The sequence below is a fragment of the Paroedura picta genome, chromosome 18 (genome assembly GCF_049243985.1).
Source record: "Paroedura picta isolate Pp20150507F chromosome 18, Ppicta_v3.0, whole genome shotgun sequence".
NCBI lineage: Eukaryota > Metazoa > Chordata > Lepidosauria > Squamata > Gekkonidae > Paroedura > Paroedura picta.
The window spans coordinates 5,517,977-5,533,783 of NC_135386.1; the positions used below are offsets into that span (position 1 = coordinate 5,517,977).

The following is a 15,807-nucleotide window of genomic DNA, read 5'->3' on the forward strand; positions in this document are numbered from 1 at the left end:
TGTTACTGTGTGTTTTGTGTGTGTGTGCCTTTGCGAGCCACTCTGTGCATTTATCTAGGCTTTAGTCCATGAAAACTTGTGAGGCAATAAATCTGTTAGTCTGAGATTCCGCACGGCTTTATTATTCGCCTGTATAAAGCCTCCTTGAGGACGGGAAACGGTGCAGAGCTATAAGCAGCTGTAGGATTCGCGGGCCCAAGTGGAGGGGACAGAGAGCCACACTTCCCTCCCAATCTTATGGTCAGAGATGAGCACTCTTCATCTCTGCTGCCCCTTTCTTCTTATTTCCAAGGGAAGAGATAGCAGAGGGGCCAACCACCTGGAGTCCAAAACAGCGTCTGCCGCAGTATGAAAAGCGTTTCCGCTCTGGCACCTGGCACCAACACAGCGCCTCATTTATATCTGTTATCTCCCCCGAAGAGGCCGGAAAATCCTGCCTTCCGCCCTGCCGCGATGGATTCATTTCAGCCCAAAAGGTAGCTCTGGTCTCTTACCGAGGGATCCTTGTTAGCACAGTGGTCAATTTTGAGATGCGGGCCGCTCAGAGGCCAGTTTGGGCCTCTCATGTCATGTTGCCCACTGTCCCTTTTTGCGGAACTGTTGTGCATGCAGTACACTCCGGAAACGACAACTGGTGCCAAATGCAGCTGCCTGTCGTTGAGGCTGGCTGGACAATAAGCAGCATTATATGTAACTCTCAGCCCTCCCTCCTGCCCTTTTTGCCCTTTCTTCCCTCTGGCTCCCCGATTTTAACATCCATGCGTTAATGACAAATGTGGTTGTAATTGGTTTTAATCGGTTTTAGTGTTTTAGAAGGCCCTGAGACAGTCTTACTGAAAGAGGCGGTGTATAAATCCACAAATAAACAATAAACCAACACGGCTTGCCAGTACAGAACCATTTCTGCGGAGGTGCATCGTGCTCTGAGGTGACTAAGGGCAGATGATGGACTGGCTGGGTTGACTCTTGCAACCGTCAGTTGTGACAATCTATTATTATTCTGGTCTGAGTCAGCAGGAAAGGAAAGGTGCAAGGAAGGATCCAAGGCTGTTCAAACCTGGGTACTCAGACCACACTGTGTTTAGTGTTCTAAAAGGACAGATCAGCAGACAGACCTGATGGTTATTGGCCAGTTGCTGGACTGCACCACAACTCATCCGCAAGAATTTTCTGCTGGTTCTTGCGGAGGGGCCCACGCCTTGCCTGGCCAACCTCTGACCAGCTTAAGTTCTCTCATGGTTGGCGCCTTTTAACTGCAGGCCGTCTCGGGGATCAGTGAACGAGGCATATCAAGCATCAACATTACTGAAAGCAATAACCGGAGCATGCTGCAGAGAGAAATCAACTTGTTATCCTTGGCTTTTGGTCCGGACCAAGCTGAGTTGCTCCCAGATTCTTCTCCCATTGTAAATAGAAGCAGAGCATGTCTAAAATAAACTCTAATGGTAGTTGAGATACCTCACGTTGCTGTTTTTAATATTCTTGACTAGTCCTAGTTGGAATAACACAATGAGATATTTTAATTTATCAGCTTGAATTTCTTGGTGCTTGGGAGAGGTACGACGCCAATATCAGTGCCGGAGCGTGCCTGCTGCTATAAACCTTGGGCAGGGGAGTCTGTCCCTGTTAGGGTAGCGTATGTGTACCTCAGATCTGTAGGCAGTAAGCCAGGGAAGTACAAAATGTTCCAGATCTAGGTGCTTTCTGCACCTTAGGAAATTACTGTTGCCACACAACATGTGTAATTTGAATACTGGCGAGGGAGCCAAAGGAGCGCTTGTTAACGTCAAAGGCCTTGGTAAGGATCTGTGGCACACAACACCACAGTGTGATTTCCTCAGCTTCTGCAAGTTGTTGTGTCACTGCTGGATAAGCAGGAATCAGAAATGCTTAGGAGGATGCACCCAGAAGGCTCTTGCCATTGCTGGTGGTTTGCAGTGCTGACAGGCATTGATAAAATATCTGGAAAGCTGAAGCTAGAAAGCTCGGAAGAGGATTTATGAGATGCTGCCTCCGGTTGATTCAGGGCGACAGGGCAATCCTTTGGTTGCATTTACCCTCGACACTCTGTGAGACACTTTACATTATTTCTCTTTCCTCCCCTAGCAACCCATAATTTTCTGCTCCTCGTTTGTATGTGCTGAGTAGCTTTCGACTTAACACTAATGCAAGTAAATGGGAAGTAGCTGGCATTTTGTTAAGAGCTATTGTTTCCTCATGTAAAGTTGCACCTACACACAGAGAGAGAATTGGGGCATTGATTTTTTTGTGTGATGTGCGTCATTCATGCACCACGCCTTCAACTGAAAACTTCCCATAAGGTATGAACCTCGGGGGGGGGGGGGATGGATCCTGGGAGGTACACACCTTTTCTTGGCTGCTGCATCAGCACAAGCCGTCTGTTAAATTTTTGATAACGTCTCGATCGTATAGCCTTCCCTGTGTCTTGGATGTGCATGCTTTATTTGTCCTACAAATGCAACAGTACCCACATAAAGAGTGGGAGGGGAGACTGGACAGCCTCGGCCTTTAGCAGAATATACGGGATGTCAAATAAACATGTAAAAGTGCCGTGCCAATTAGTCTACCATACCATCTAGATCTGTGTACTCTGGCTGGCACCATCCCTTCAGAGCCTCAAGCACAGAAAAGCCTGAGGGAGCTATGGCTCAATGAAGGGTCCCAGGTGCAACCCCCTGCATCTCCAGTTAAAAGGACCAGGCAGTAGGTGATGAAAGACCTCTGTCTTAGAGCTTGGAGAGCTGCTGCTGGTTTGCGTGGACAGTACTGACTTTGATGGATCAAGTATATTCACCCTTAACCCTATTTCACTTCGCTCCCTTATATATTTGGGAAACAGCCTCCTGGGCGGAGACTGTCCGATGCCCTGTCCGTCCAGGTCCACCCTGATTGGCTCTCCCCCTCCAGCTCCCACCCTCCCTCCTTGCCTGCTAGAAGCCTTGTGGCTGCGGCCTCCAGTGTCACCCACAAGGAGAGGCAGCGACAGGGCTTTGTGGCCTGCAGGTATGCTCCTGCTGGGAGGGAGCCGGGGCAGGGGGAGTTTGCTGTCTCCCTGCAGGCCACAAAGCCCTGTCACTGCCTGTGTGTGTGTGGGGGGGGTGTCTTTGTGGGCCAAAGGGAGCCACAGCCACCCTCTCATGCCCTCCTGCCTCCTGCCCCTTTCAAAGCCCAGTTTTAAAATGGGCTTTGATACTAGTCATATATATATAAGAATATTCGTGTATAAAAAGCTAGCTGTGATCATTTATAACTATGCTCCAATAGCCTACTCCATCTTCCCTAGTCACAGATAAGCACTTAATTGGAGGCTTGGTGAGGGTAAGGGGTTGGAGTGGAATTTTCTGGAGGGAGCAGGGTAGTCAACGTTTATCGATTATATTGTATCGTAGCCAGTGTTGTGAACCGCTGCAAGCCAGCTGGCTAGGAGCGGCGGCATAGAAGCACAAATAAATAAACGCTTAAAGAAATCAGGGATGGAACCTGGGACCTCCTGTATAAAACCAGGTGCCGTATCACTGCGCCATGACCACTCAGAGAAACGCATGCTCTATAAATCTGGCGTGTCATTCTCCCTCCCCTTCCCCCCCCCCTCATCAGAATATAACATTTATGAATCAGACCGCCGGTCCTTTCCGCCAGCATTAGCTCCTCTGACTGTCGGAGCGGTTTCCAAGCTCTGCTGCTTGAGCCCCTTCCCTATGAAGCTATCGGAAATTAAGCCCGGAACCTTGTGCACGCGAAGCACGCCCTCTGTTACCGAGCAAAACGGCAGAGTTTACAGATTTAAAAGGGCACACTGCGTTGGCTTTTATGTCCACCTTTGAAATCGCGTGCGGAGAAAGGCTGCCTCCCAAAGGTACCCCTAATGATGTCATTAAACGCAGATAGCTGGGTTGCCGGTGGCGGAGACCACCACTTAAGGGCTGTCTGTGTTGAACCAGTCTCGATGGCAACAGTTCCGTCTGGGCTTGCAGGCGTCCTTATTTCGCACCTCTTAAGTCAAGAAGGGGACATCTGGAAGATGGCCTCACTCGAATTGAGTTGCTCGGCGTGTTACTATGTGTGAGTGACTCCACTTGAGGGAACAAATGCATTTCTCTCCCCCCCCCCCCCGGCTGCTCTGAGAATTTTAGCCCTTCCTAGTACAGCCCTTGTGGAGTGATACGCTTGGGATGCAGTCTGTAACCTGCATGGGTTTTGTGCTACGTGTCTTAGGATGTGTCCTGATTTCCTGAGTAGTATGAGTTTGTGCATTTACTCCAGCTGCCGTAAGAGATCCCTAAGTTCTTTATGCATGAGAATTTTGGCCCTTGTGTTTCATCTAGCTAGCGCTGTAGCGTTATTCATGTGCAGAATTCTTATGGAGATCGTAGCTAGAATGTTAACTACTTCTAGACACCTTGTCCATATTTTATACAGGTTCCTTGTGTGGGCAAATGTTATTTCCAGGTTTTTGGGGGGGTTTTGGGTGGGGGGGGCAGACTGCAGTGCGTTGCTTCCATGGAAACCAGTCACATGCTGAACTTCATCTTTTATATGTCGTCTCACCTTAGATAGTCTGCAGAATCAATGTCTAAGCAGCAATGAATTTTATAGGTGGGCTGCTTTGAATATAGGGCTAGGGAATGAAGAATGAAGTCTCGGGACTAAAGTTGCCTGCTGGCAAATCCAGTTGTTGCTTCTTCTCTTCTCCTTCTGCAGCTTACAATACAGAACTGGGGAGGAACAGTGACAGGGAACCATCTTGCAAGCAGGAAGGGGTCCCCCTCTCTGTCTGTGTGGTCCTTCTTCCCTTGTTGTCTTACTCAGGAAGACCCAGAAGAGAAAGCAGATGAGACTGGAGTCCCTGCCTCCTCTCCAGTTTCCCTTCTAAGCATGCCAAGATATGCCAGTGAGAAAATGGCTCCTCCTCCTACAGGCATATTATGTTTCTCACCCTTTCCTTCTGCTGTTTGAAGAAGTGGAGACTAAGCTACTGTCTATGAGGGGCAGGGAGTAAAGACTCTTTCTTGGGCAAGATTATGTTTTACGTGCAACCTATTTCTCAAGCCCTCAGGCTTGATGGATGTTGTATCTGACAGCCTTGGGATTCTGGAAATTCCTTACATTGTGACAAGTATTCGGTCAAAAAGGTCCCTGGATCTCTTTCTGGAGCTAGGTCAAGTTGCTTCTTTCTAGCTGAGCTTTGACTGATGTTTTTGATCCTGACCATACAGATAAGTTGTTGGACTTCAATACATGCGTGGGTATCACAACTTCCAGAGAGAGGTTAAACACAATCCTTGGCTTTCTGTTGGTGTACGTCAACAGGGTTGCATTTGTTTATGACCCTGGCTGGCTTCTTTCATATATTAGTTGCAGGTATGAAGGTGTCATCTCTTTAAAATTAACCAACCCCCCTGTTAGTAGATGCTCAGATACAGTTTTGCATGCCACTTCTTCGTCCTTTTAAGAACTGCATGTCTAACCTTCCTATAGAGTTGCTTAAATATTTATTTATTATATTTATATATAATGCCTTCCCCTTGCAGCTCAGGGCGGTTTACAGAAAATATGAACAGGTACAATATAAACTCAATAATAGAGACAGTAGTGGTGGTGATAGGAGCAGTAACAGTAGTAACAGTAACAACCAGTATTAACAATAACAGCAGTAATGATTGAATGTTAACATATCAACTGTAACTGTCACCCCATAGATTGGTCAATGCAGGATTGCCCCTTGATGTATTTAATGGGCATATCTGTATGGGAAGAGGAATTCTGGCTTTCCCAGTAATTACAAATTCATAGGACTCAAGAAGATCCTACAAGAGGTTAGGGGCTATTTAAAAAAATGAACAGTGCTTGGTATAATATATTCCGAAGCACGTTTAAAGAAATCTGTCCCTAGTTATTCATGTGTTGCTTTGGCAGCATGCTAAATTTATGTAAATACATAGGGAGGTGGCATTCTTTTAAGCACACCTGTTCAGGCCAGATGTGGATCAAGCTTGCAAGCTATCACTGTGTAATTATCTCTTCTTGCTGGGTGCTGTATGAGTGACACCATCGACATAGCCTTCCGAAACCAGTTGTTGTTGACTTCCATGCACGTCGGTAAAATAATGCACAAATGTCCAGCCGTCTGGGTGCTGGCTTTTATCTTGGATTGCTTCCCTTGGTGTTCTTTTTGTCGGCGGATGCTCCCGAAATTGCCGCGTGTGTCATGTTTCAAATATTGGTATCTTTTTCTGTTCTTCTGGGCAGCTCGCCGCCGATTGAACTAAATAATCTGAGCAAATTAAAACGATTGGAACCAATCAGCAATAAAAGGTAGGCGGCAAAACACAACAGAGGACATTAGCAGGTAATAAAGTCCACGGAATGTTTAGCCCCTCACCTCCTCTGAAGAAACATCTAAAACAAGTGTTTGGTCCCCTGCAGAAGAGAATTCAAGAGCTTAGCTGCCATGTAGCTGCCTGTGAAACCCGAAAGTGCAGATAAACCCAAAGTACGCTTGGCGGGTTTCATATATGTTTAATAAATCTAACTGCAACTGGTTCATTTGCAACAGCTTAAGATTTTTCCTCAGTAACCATTGATCACTAAAATGGAGGATTTTATTTAAGGTGTATGAAGCATTGGCAGATGTATGCAGAGTGATTATTTCAATTTTGCATTTTAAAGAGGCTGTATCTTCCCCACCCCTCCCCAAGCAGGGAGAGGCAGTGACTCCATGAAAGAGCCCCTTCTGCTTTGCATACAATAGGTCCCAGGTTCAGTTCCCGGTATCTCCACTTATAAAGGACCAGGAAGTAGGTGACATGAAAGATCTCGGCTTGAGACCTTGGAGAGCTACTACCAGTCTGAGTGGGCAGTATTGACCGTGATGGATCCAAGATTTGATTCAATCGAAGCTAGCCTCATAGTTATACTAACTGTTCACGTGACTCTTGCAGAAGATCCGAGTGTTAAATCACTGGGAATCTTGTTCATTACTTTCCGGGCCACCCGTTTCTAAATACATACACGGTGTAGGTAGCTTTCTCATCATTGCAACATGCTTTGCAAAGGCAGAGAGGTAGTCTTCTGATGTAATCCTCTTGTCAGCCTCCCAGGGCTTGTTGGACCGGCAAGATAGAAATATATTTTAAATAACAGCCAAGGTGTTGGGTGGCTGGTTGGTTGGCCACACGAGGCATGCCACTGGTACATGACCCTCAGATGGGACTTCGCCTGATTCTTGAGCTGTCTCTGTTACGTCTAAAGCTAAAGGTAAAGGTATCCCCTGTGCAAGCACCAGGTCATGTCTGACCCTTGGGGTGGCGCCCTCCAGCGTTTTCATGGCAGACTCAGTACGGGGTGGTTTGCCAGTGCCTTCCCCAGTCATCACCGTTTGCCCCCCAGCAAGCTGGGTACTCATTTTACCGACCTTGGAAGGATGGAAAGCTGAGTCAACCCTGATTGAACTCCCAGCCTCATGGGCAGAGCTTTCAGACTGCATGACTGCTGCCTTACCACTCTGCGCCACAAGAGGCTCTTCTGTTATGTCTACGAAACGTTTATCATATGGGGGAGGCTTTCTCGTCAGGTTGGAAAGCAGTTAAGGAGAGGCTCGAGGGCTGCTTGACACGTGATGTCAAAGACGTGCTCCCATCGGTCGCCTCTCTAACTGGACACGTGCTCACCCCTGAAGGCACCTGTGTTTTTCAAACTTGGCTGCCAACCACATATCGGGACAGTCTCTGAGAGGGACGTGAGGGTGCGGGTCAAAATATTTCCCCCCCCCCACAAAGTGACCAGAAGGCTGCAGTTCTAAGACCCAGAAATGAACGCCGTTGAAATCGACTGTGTGAATAGATTAAGTCGGCATTTAGGATTGGGAGGGTAAATAATCTGTTGAATTCCACGGGAGCCGGAGGAGAGATGGGAATGCAAATATTTACCCATGCTGGGTCTGGGAAGTCTCTCTTTGCTGAGAGGTCCCTTGTTGAATGGGGGAGAGGCCAGAGACTGAGGCTTTTAAGAGTGGAACGCTAAACAGAGCTCCATCCTCAAATGCGCTGAAGTCACTGGGTTTACAAGACTGTAATTTCCATTAGGATTGGTCACGGGGGCTCGGAAATAGGTACGTTGCGAGGGGGGGGGGGGTGCACAGCTTGTGGTGTTTTGTCCGTCCCTGCCTAGAAACACAGTTGCTTCTTCAGTTGCTGACAAACCTTCCGGGAGAGTCGTCCTCAGCTGTCAAACTTCTGTACTTCCCAGCAGGTTCCATTGCAAGTCTGGCTCTGGCAAACCATCTGTTTGGATCCTGAGCCTGGAAGGAGGGCTGTTGTTTTTCTTTTTTTGGGGTGGGGGGAGGCAAAGGAGGAGAACAGAGTGCATAATTACCACCCATAGGGAGATTAATGATTCCCTGTTTTCCCCTTTCCTCAACTCTGCCTGCCTTGGTTTATGTCGACTAAATGCCCTAGTCTTGTCTGCAGCTCAGTAATGTGTAGAGATGCAGAGCTTTGCCAGTGGGAGATGAGCAGCTCTCAAGGAGAAGCCAGGCATTGATCCCCCCCCCCCCGCTTTCCCTCCTTCCCCCTCTGCCTCCTTTTGAAATGTAATCCGAGCGGTAGGGCGTATTCTCTCCTGGCCTCTTCAGGAACGGCCTCCCTCAGATTTCTCCTCCTTTCTCTCCCCATCTCTTCAAAAGCCGCAGGAAAGATTGAGCCAGACACTCTCCTCCTCCTCCTCCTCCTCCTCCCCTGCCTTCTCGTGCCCTGACAGCTGATAAACGGGCACCACGTTTCCTCCATTGCAGAGTGAAATATGAAATCCCATAAAGCCACCTCACTTATTAGATGGTTCTCAGCAAGCTGCTTATTATGTGCCGGGGCATAATGCAGATTACAAATGTGACCAAATGATAATTAGCCGAGCTGGAGCGGCAATTAGCGTGCTTCTGCGGAGTGCTGATTACCTTTCAAAGGAGAAAGCAGCTGAGCAGTTTGCAAACCTGAAAATACCCTGACTCTTCTCTCTCTCTCTCTCGGCACACCGAGAAGCGCCCTGCCTCTGCCTCCAGGGAGACGGTGCGGTGAACCAGTTTGCGTCTTCCAAGATGAACCAACTGTGCATGTTGCCCTGCCAAATATTTTTGCTTCAATATATAAGAGGATGGAACATCTGCTGAGGATTAGGGAACTGGGTTTTCCGGAGCAGCTGGCTAGCTCTCTCCTCTTCTCTCAGATTGATCTCATCCTCAGAGAGTGGCTGCTGGTTGTCGTTGGTCAGCTGAGGGACCTTGCTCTCCCGTGGGCCGTGCTGGGTCTGAATTTGGGAGCCATTCAGATAAATCAGTCCAGCGGGCAGAAACGTTGGGCCGTATGAACCATAATTGGTTGGAGTGAAGATGTTGACATGTAGGAGTAAGAACATCAGAAGAGCCTTCCTGTATCAGGCCACTGATCCCCCCAGTCCATCGTCCTTCCTCTTTCACGCCTAGGCCAACCAATTACAGTGGATGCCAACAACAGGGCATCGAGGCTGATGTTGCTTCCCGGCACTGGTATCCGGAGGTTGTCCACCTCTGAACATGGAGGTTCCCTTTAGTCACCATTGCTCCTAGCCATCGATGTGTCTCTCCTCCATGAATTTGTCCAGTCTCCTTTCAAATGCACAAAGTGATGCCGCGGCTTAGACTGTTGTGAGGCAGCTCTGGTGCCTATTCTATATAAATGTGGTCTCCATTTGTTGGCTCAGACTGAGAAGTTATATTGTCACCCCCAGCATACATTTCTGTGCCCAGACAACTTTGGAGACGCAGTAAATGCATGATGAATTGGCAGAGACTTCAGACAGACCAGGTTCCCCCCCCCCCCCACTAAGAGCCATTCAGCTGTCATCTTAAAGTCCTCCCTGAGGATGAAGCTCGGCAAATCAGCAGACTTTCATAAATCCACTCACGAGGGAAATACCCCCATGCATTTGATGAAAGCGTCTCTTCAGCACATGAGATTCTCTCCCCCCCCCCCCACACACACACATTTGGGCTGTGGGAGAAGTTCTCTGTTAGCTGGACTGTAGAGCAAGCAACAGCATCGGGCGTCTCATGCTGCTTCTCATTGCTTCAAAGCCACGCATTAGAAGGCACTCCCTTCCCTCGAGGCTCTTTTGGAATACATGAAAGAGGGGAAGGGACCATGATGGTCACAAATAATTTTGTAAGCCAAGCCAAATATGGCTGACCCTTTTAAAATGGACACGCTTACTTAGGGTGCAAGACCCCTTGAATCAAAGAACATAACTAGTTTAATTTCAGACAAAATGCCCTGGCTTTGTGTTCGTTTTTTTTTTAATGATGTAGTATAATAGTATGTAAAACCGGTAGGAGATGCAACATTGCTGGCAGGACTTCCAGGAGCTGACAGGGACCCCAGGAGCCATCATGTCTGATGCACAAGTAAGTAACCTCTGTGTGTGCAGATAACATTATTGTGCTGGGGAAGGGGGGTGGGTTAAACCCTGCAACACTAAAAATAATTTTTTTTCCCTGCCAACCAGGGGGAGGGAGAGTTGTCACCCAGGTTGGGAGAAAAAACCTTTTTCCTCAGTATGGGCCCAATCTGCAGATTTAGGTGTCCCCAGATCTGCTCACACTTGAGAATCAGACATATAGAGAGATGGCGAGATGTTTCCCGGCTCCTCCACATGCAGGGTGACCTTGAGCTCATCACAGCCCTGATTGTGCTGTTCTCACAGAGCAGTAATCTCAGGGCTCTCTCAGCCCCACCTCCCTCGCAGGACGCCTGTTGTGGGGAGAGGAAAGAGAAGGCGGTATAAGCTGCTTTGAGACTCCTGGTAGAGAAAAACAGAGTATAAAAACAGAATCTTCTTAATTGCTGCCCCATGAAAAAGAAATCCCTTCAACATGGAAAACTATGAGGCAGAATGTTTTTTTTGCCTAGGCCCCTCCGCGTTATGCCGATGTTCTGTGGTGGGTTTTGCATGGAGGAATGCTCTGTCATGCGAACGCCCTCCAAAGTGGTGAATCCTAGACCCAAGTTTGCCATTGTTATGAGAACTGTGCTCAAGATAAAGGTTGTGTGTATTTCCCCCTTCATCTCCCTCTCAGTAATTTATTACACATCAAAACAAACACTAAATATAAAATGCAAAGTTCCTCATGGCAGGAAACAGTCTAAATATTTATAAAGGAGGCCACTGCTTATCAAGGACAGATGGTTTGGGAGGGGACCAAGCAACTTGCAAAGGAAGAGTGACCTGATGCCAAATGCATATTACAGAGGACAAGTTCTCAAGCATGTTGCAAGGGGGGGATTTTAAAATACAATATATTTATGAGATTCACTACAGTGGTGTAGGCTCTGATCCTCCCTAACGCTGTTTGGAAAGAGAGGGGCATTTTTCAGACTTGCTCCTTGGTTCCTTTTTCCCATTTCCTGGCTTCTTCTAACCAACCAGCCAAACCGGTTCCCTTGCCAGCTGGCTTAATACGGCATGAGGTTTTGTAGGCAGGAGTCTTATCAGATGGGCTGCGTGATTTTGTACTGAGCCGGTGTTTAGGTGTATGTGTGTAAATCACAGGTGCGTGCACAAAGGGATTTCTAAAGCCTAGCGTCCTCGACAGGCTAGTTTTTTGGTGGTGGTGGGGGGTAACAAGGGAGCATTCCATCACGTGACACACACACACACACCCGTCGCAAAACGAAGCCGTACAACCGAGATCCGTGCAGATCCCTCCAGCTCAGTCACTGCCGATTAAACTGGCAGCCGGTATGAAATGTTGATCAGATTAGATTTGCTTTGTTCCGCTGTCCGGAGCAAGGACGTACGCCGGAGCCAAATGCAGGCGAGCAGGCAAAAGACACTCTCCGTGTTTTTGTTCTGCCGTGTTAACACGACGGGAAGTGAAAATCCATCCCCAGAGCTCGACATAGCCCACGTTCCCAGGCACCGAACCTTGCCAAGGGGAAGGCAGCTGTTTCCCTCGGTTATTGCTTTTGCGATTGCAGAAGTTTAATGAGAATTGTGTGCGCTGGAGGGTGAACGTGAGGAGCACCTCTTGCCTCTCTTAACAGGGCACTAAGCTTGCTTTGCCGTTGCTCCCGCCATTTTCCTTTGGCAGAGTCAGGGCAGGCGAGTCCCTGAGACTTCACAGAGACCTCTATGACTGGCATTGTTATGTCCCAATGAAACAGAGCAGAATGCTGCCTTCTCACCTGAAGAACTCCTCTTTTCCAGAGAACAGGACTCAAGAGCAGAGTGTGAGCTCTCTGCTGGATAACTCTAATGTACAGGATTACAGATACCTGCTTGGGGCTCACCTGGAAGCAAGAACAAGCAGTCCTGTGTAGATAAGACTGTCAGAAGAGCCCTGCTGGATCAGACCAGTGGTCCATCTAGTCCAGCCTCCTGTCTCACACAGTGGCCAGCCAGTTCCTCTGAGGGGCCAGCAATATAGTATAGATACTGAGGCCCTCCTGTTGCCTGTGGCTCTGGGATTCAGAGGATTAGCGCCTCTGAACATGGAGCTTCCCCATCAGTCATCATGGCTAGTAGCCATTGATAGACTTCTCCTCCATTGATAGACTCCTCCTCCATTGATAGACTTCTCCTCCATTGATAGACTCTTCCTCCATTGATAGACTTCTCCTCCATTGATAGACTTCTCCTGATAGATTTCTCCTCTATTGATAGACTCCTCCTCCATTGATAGACTCCTCCTCCTCTCCGAGCAGATAATCTCTAAACCTGTTTATTCCAGCAGTCCTCACTACATCCTCCAGCAGCAAATTCCAAATTCCAGTCCCTCTCTGTGTAAAGGAGACATATTTCCCAAAGTGACAGCGTGAAGGTTTTCTCCTCGTTGCCCTCATGTGTCTGTCCCAAGCAGCAGACCCTACGTAGGGTAACGGGGTTCAGGTGACCTGGTATGCGGTCCTGTGTTTTAGAGGGGCAGAAAAAGCCCGACCAGGGATTTTGCTCCCAGGGGAATCCTTGCATATAGGAAATCAGCCAGCACCATCAATGTGGCAGATGCTTTTTCAGGGTATGGCTGCAGGATTTACTTTCTGTGGTGGTCACATGGATGGGCCAGCATGAACACAGCTCTGGAATGATCTCCCCTTCTTATTATGGGGCACATTATCCTGGGATGGGTATACTGGTGATTCTGCTGCCCTTTTTTCTGGTTCCCGTCCTTATAGTAATTACGATCTGTACATTCTCCCTATTTTTCTTTATTGGGCATGCTGGGATAAAAACCCATCACTGGGGTAAATTGGTAGCACCTTTTGTCCTTCAGAGTCTGTTCTTTAGGGTCACCCCCAAACCATTGAAGGAGTAGGTGCATCTTTATTATTTACTTTGTCCATTTACGAAATATGTACGCCGCTTTTCCGCCCCAGTCGGGGCCACCATCTTGCACACATACGCAAACGAACGCCGGGGAGCCGTTCCACACAAAGGTTACCATTGTTTGTGCTGTAGCTACTGAGGCACGTTGTGAAGCGTTGCAGACATGCTGTCGGGAAGTCGCGGTTTTCCTTGCATATCTTCAAGCACGGATACTTCTCTGGTGCGTAAAGCGCGGCGGGACAAGCCACGTTGCAGTAAATGAACGTAGCATGCGGTCCGTTGGAGTACAGCCTTTCCCATTGTGTCAAAACTGTCACACGGGGTGGGGGGCGGGGGCAGGGGGGGGTTAGGGAACGGATTAAATGTGGTCGGCGCTTCCGTGCCAGAATTCTGGCTGTGTATGAACATTTGAACAGATGGCTGCGGTGACATCTCCAGCTATCAAGGCTCTGTAACATGCCCGATTTGCAATGCCAGTCAGGGTTGTCAGCGGCCCTGCTGGATGCCTGAGTCGATGCAGACAGGTTTGTGCCTACTTCTGCAGATCAGGCCCAGTGGCCGTAGAGGCTGTTTGGGGGACGTTTTGGAAGGAAGGGACCCAGCCGCCCCTTGCCCGTCTCTGCTGACTCGTTGCCCGACCTACCACCTGTCTTTCTTTCTTTTTTCCAGATGGAGTCTCCAGTGTCCACCCCTGCAGTGCTGCCCCTGCATCTCCTTGTCCCCGTGGTCAACAGCGATATCTCGTCACCGTGCGAGCAGATAATGGTACGCACTCGCTCTGTGGGGGTGAACACCTGTGACGTGGCCCTGGCGACCGAGCCAGAGTGTTTGGGCCCCTGCGAACCCGGCACCAGCGTCAATCTGGAGGGCATCGTGTGGCAGGAGACGGAGGACGGTAGGTCCCTTCAGCGACGTCTTGTCTCGGGCCACTGTTGGCCAGACTGTGCCCCCGGCGCAGCATTTCACCCTGCCCCAGAATGCAACACACCTTGGGGCGCTCTGCCCTCTAGTGCTGCTGCCCATAAGAACTGCCCCAGAAGCATTAGCAGTGGGTGCTCTAGGATTGCTTCTTGCCTCTTCCACCACTGGCCCTGGCCCTTCTCTCTTGTCCCAGCATCCAAGCAGAGGGCCTTCCCAGTCTGTGCAGTTGGCCGTTCTTGTTTCAGGCAGTTGCTTTGATTTGCTGACTCAGGCTCCTAAATTTAGGCCCAACAAAGCCTTTTTGTATTTTTTTCAATGGTGGGTACCTTGTTTTGCATTTAAGAACAAGACAGGATGCATTTCTTAAGAGCTACGAATTTTACCCAATAGGAGTTTGGAATCTGAATGATTTGCTCACGTCTATCCCTTTCGTTTTCCAGAAACCAAACGAGACCACCCCAGTTTTGTTCCGGGTCTTTGTTCAGGCTCAAGTCAGGCAGCGCCACAAAGTCGATGCTTGTCAGACATTCATAAATGAGTTCTCTCCATCTTGGGATGACTTTGTTTTCAGCTGCAAAATACAAAGAAGAACCTCCCCCCCCCACACAGGTGCATTTCCCTCCCCTTTAAAGCTGCTGCGTTTTCCCTGCTGCCAGCAACCGCCCCAGTCCTCACTCTTGAGGAGACACGATTCTCCTAGGCAGGCAGCCAGGAGGACCTGGGAGGTAGTCAATTATCTTGAGCGGGAGTGATGCAAGGACAACATCTTGCTGAGATGCAAAATGTGTTTCCTTGGCCTGTTAGGGATCCATCTTGAGGCGATGCCAGACAGGACGGAGTTGACAGATTCTAAGAGGTTATAATTTGATAAGACACAGAGAGGATGACAAGTACTCTCACCCACCCACCTACCCACCAACTGGGCCTGCACTCTGGTATTTTAACCACCTTGTATACAACCCTATGAATAAAGTCCAAATCAGGTTAATTGATCAGTCAGCAATGGACCATACCTGTCCTGAGCTTTCTGATATTATTAGTATTATTATATTTGTGGGCTTACCGCAGTTGATGGTCCTGCCCTCGTAGCCTCCTTTTTAATCTTTGATTATTAGTCTTCTAATAAACACCATGTTGAAGACATTGTGAAACAAGGGGCGGACATAATGAATCCTGCTGGTGCTTTTTTCTTCTCTGTGGTATCTTAGCTAGGCTTGGAACCAGAGTTTAGATTTGAGGCTTCCCTGTTTCAGAAGTGACAGCAAGGCTGGCTCTTGTCTTCCTAACCAAGAAGTGTAAAGCAGAAGCCACTAAGTAGCCGATCCGAGTGTGGGTATCAGCCTCCTTCCAGTAAGTCCTTGGTATTCCCTGTCTTCTCCCCAGCCTCTGAAATAAATCAGGAAATGGCAGGATGAAACTGGGAGAAATGAAAATGATTTCATATTTCAGAGGTTATCAAGAAAGGAGGGCGTGGGGGTGTGATGCCCAACCTTGGAGGGGGGAGCAGGGGAGGGA

At 48.6% G+C, this 15,807-nt stretch overlaps 1 protein-coding gene across 6 annotated transcripts in view; it reads left to right on the top strand.

Annotated features, from left to right (window-relative positions):
- ZNF609 (zinc finger protein 609) overlaps window positions 1–15,807 on the top strand; it is an 86,969-nt gene that overhangs the window by 52,436 nt on the left and 18,726 nt on the right. For all 6 annotated transcript variants that reach the window (XM_077318234.1, XM_077318238.1, XM_077318237.1 and 3 more), the window contains one exon: window positions 14,041–14,266. In XM_077318234.1, coding sequence (XP_077174349.1) covers window positions 14,041–14,266 — 226 coding nt within the window. The remainder of the gene's footprint in view (window positions 1–14,040; window positions 14,267–15,807) is intronic.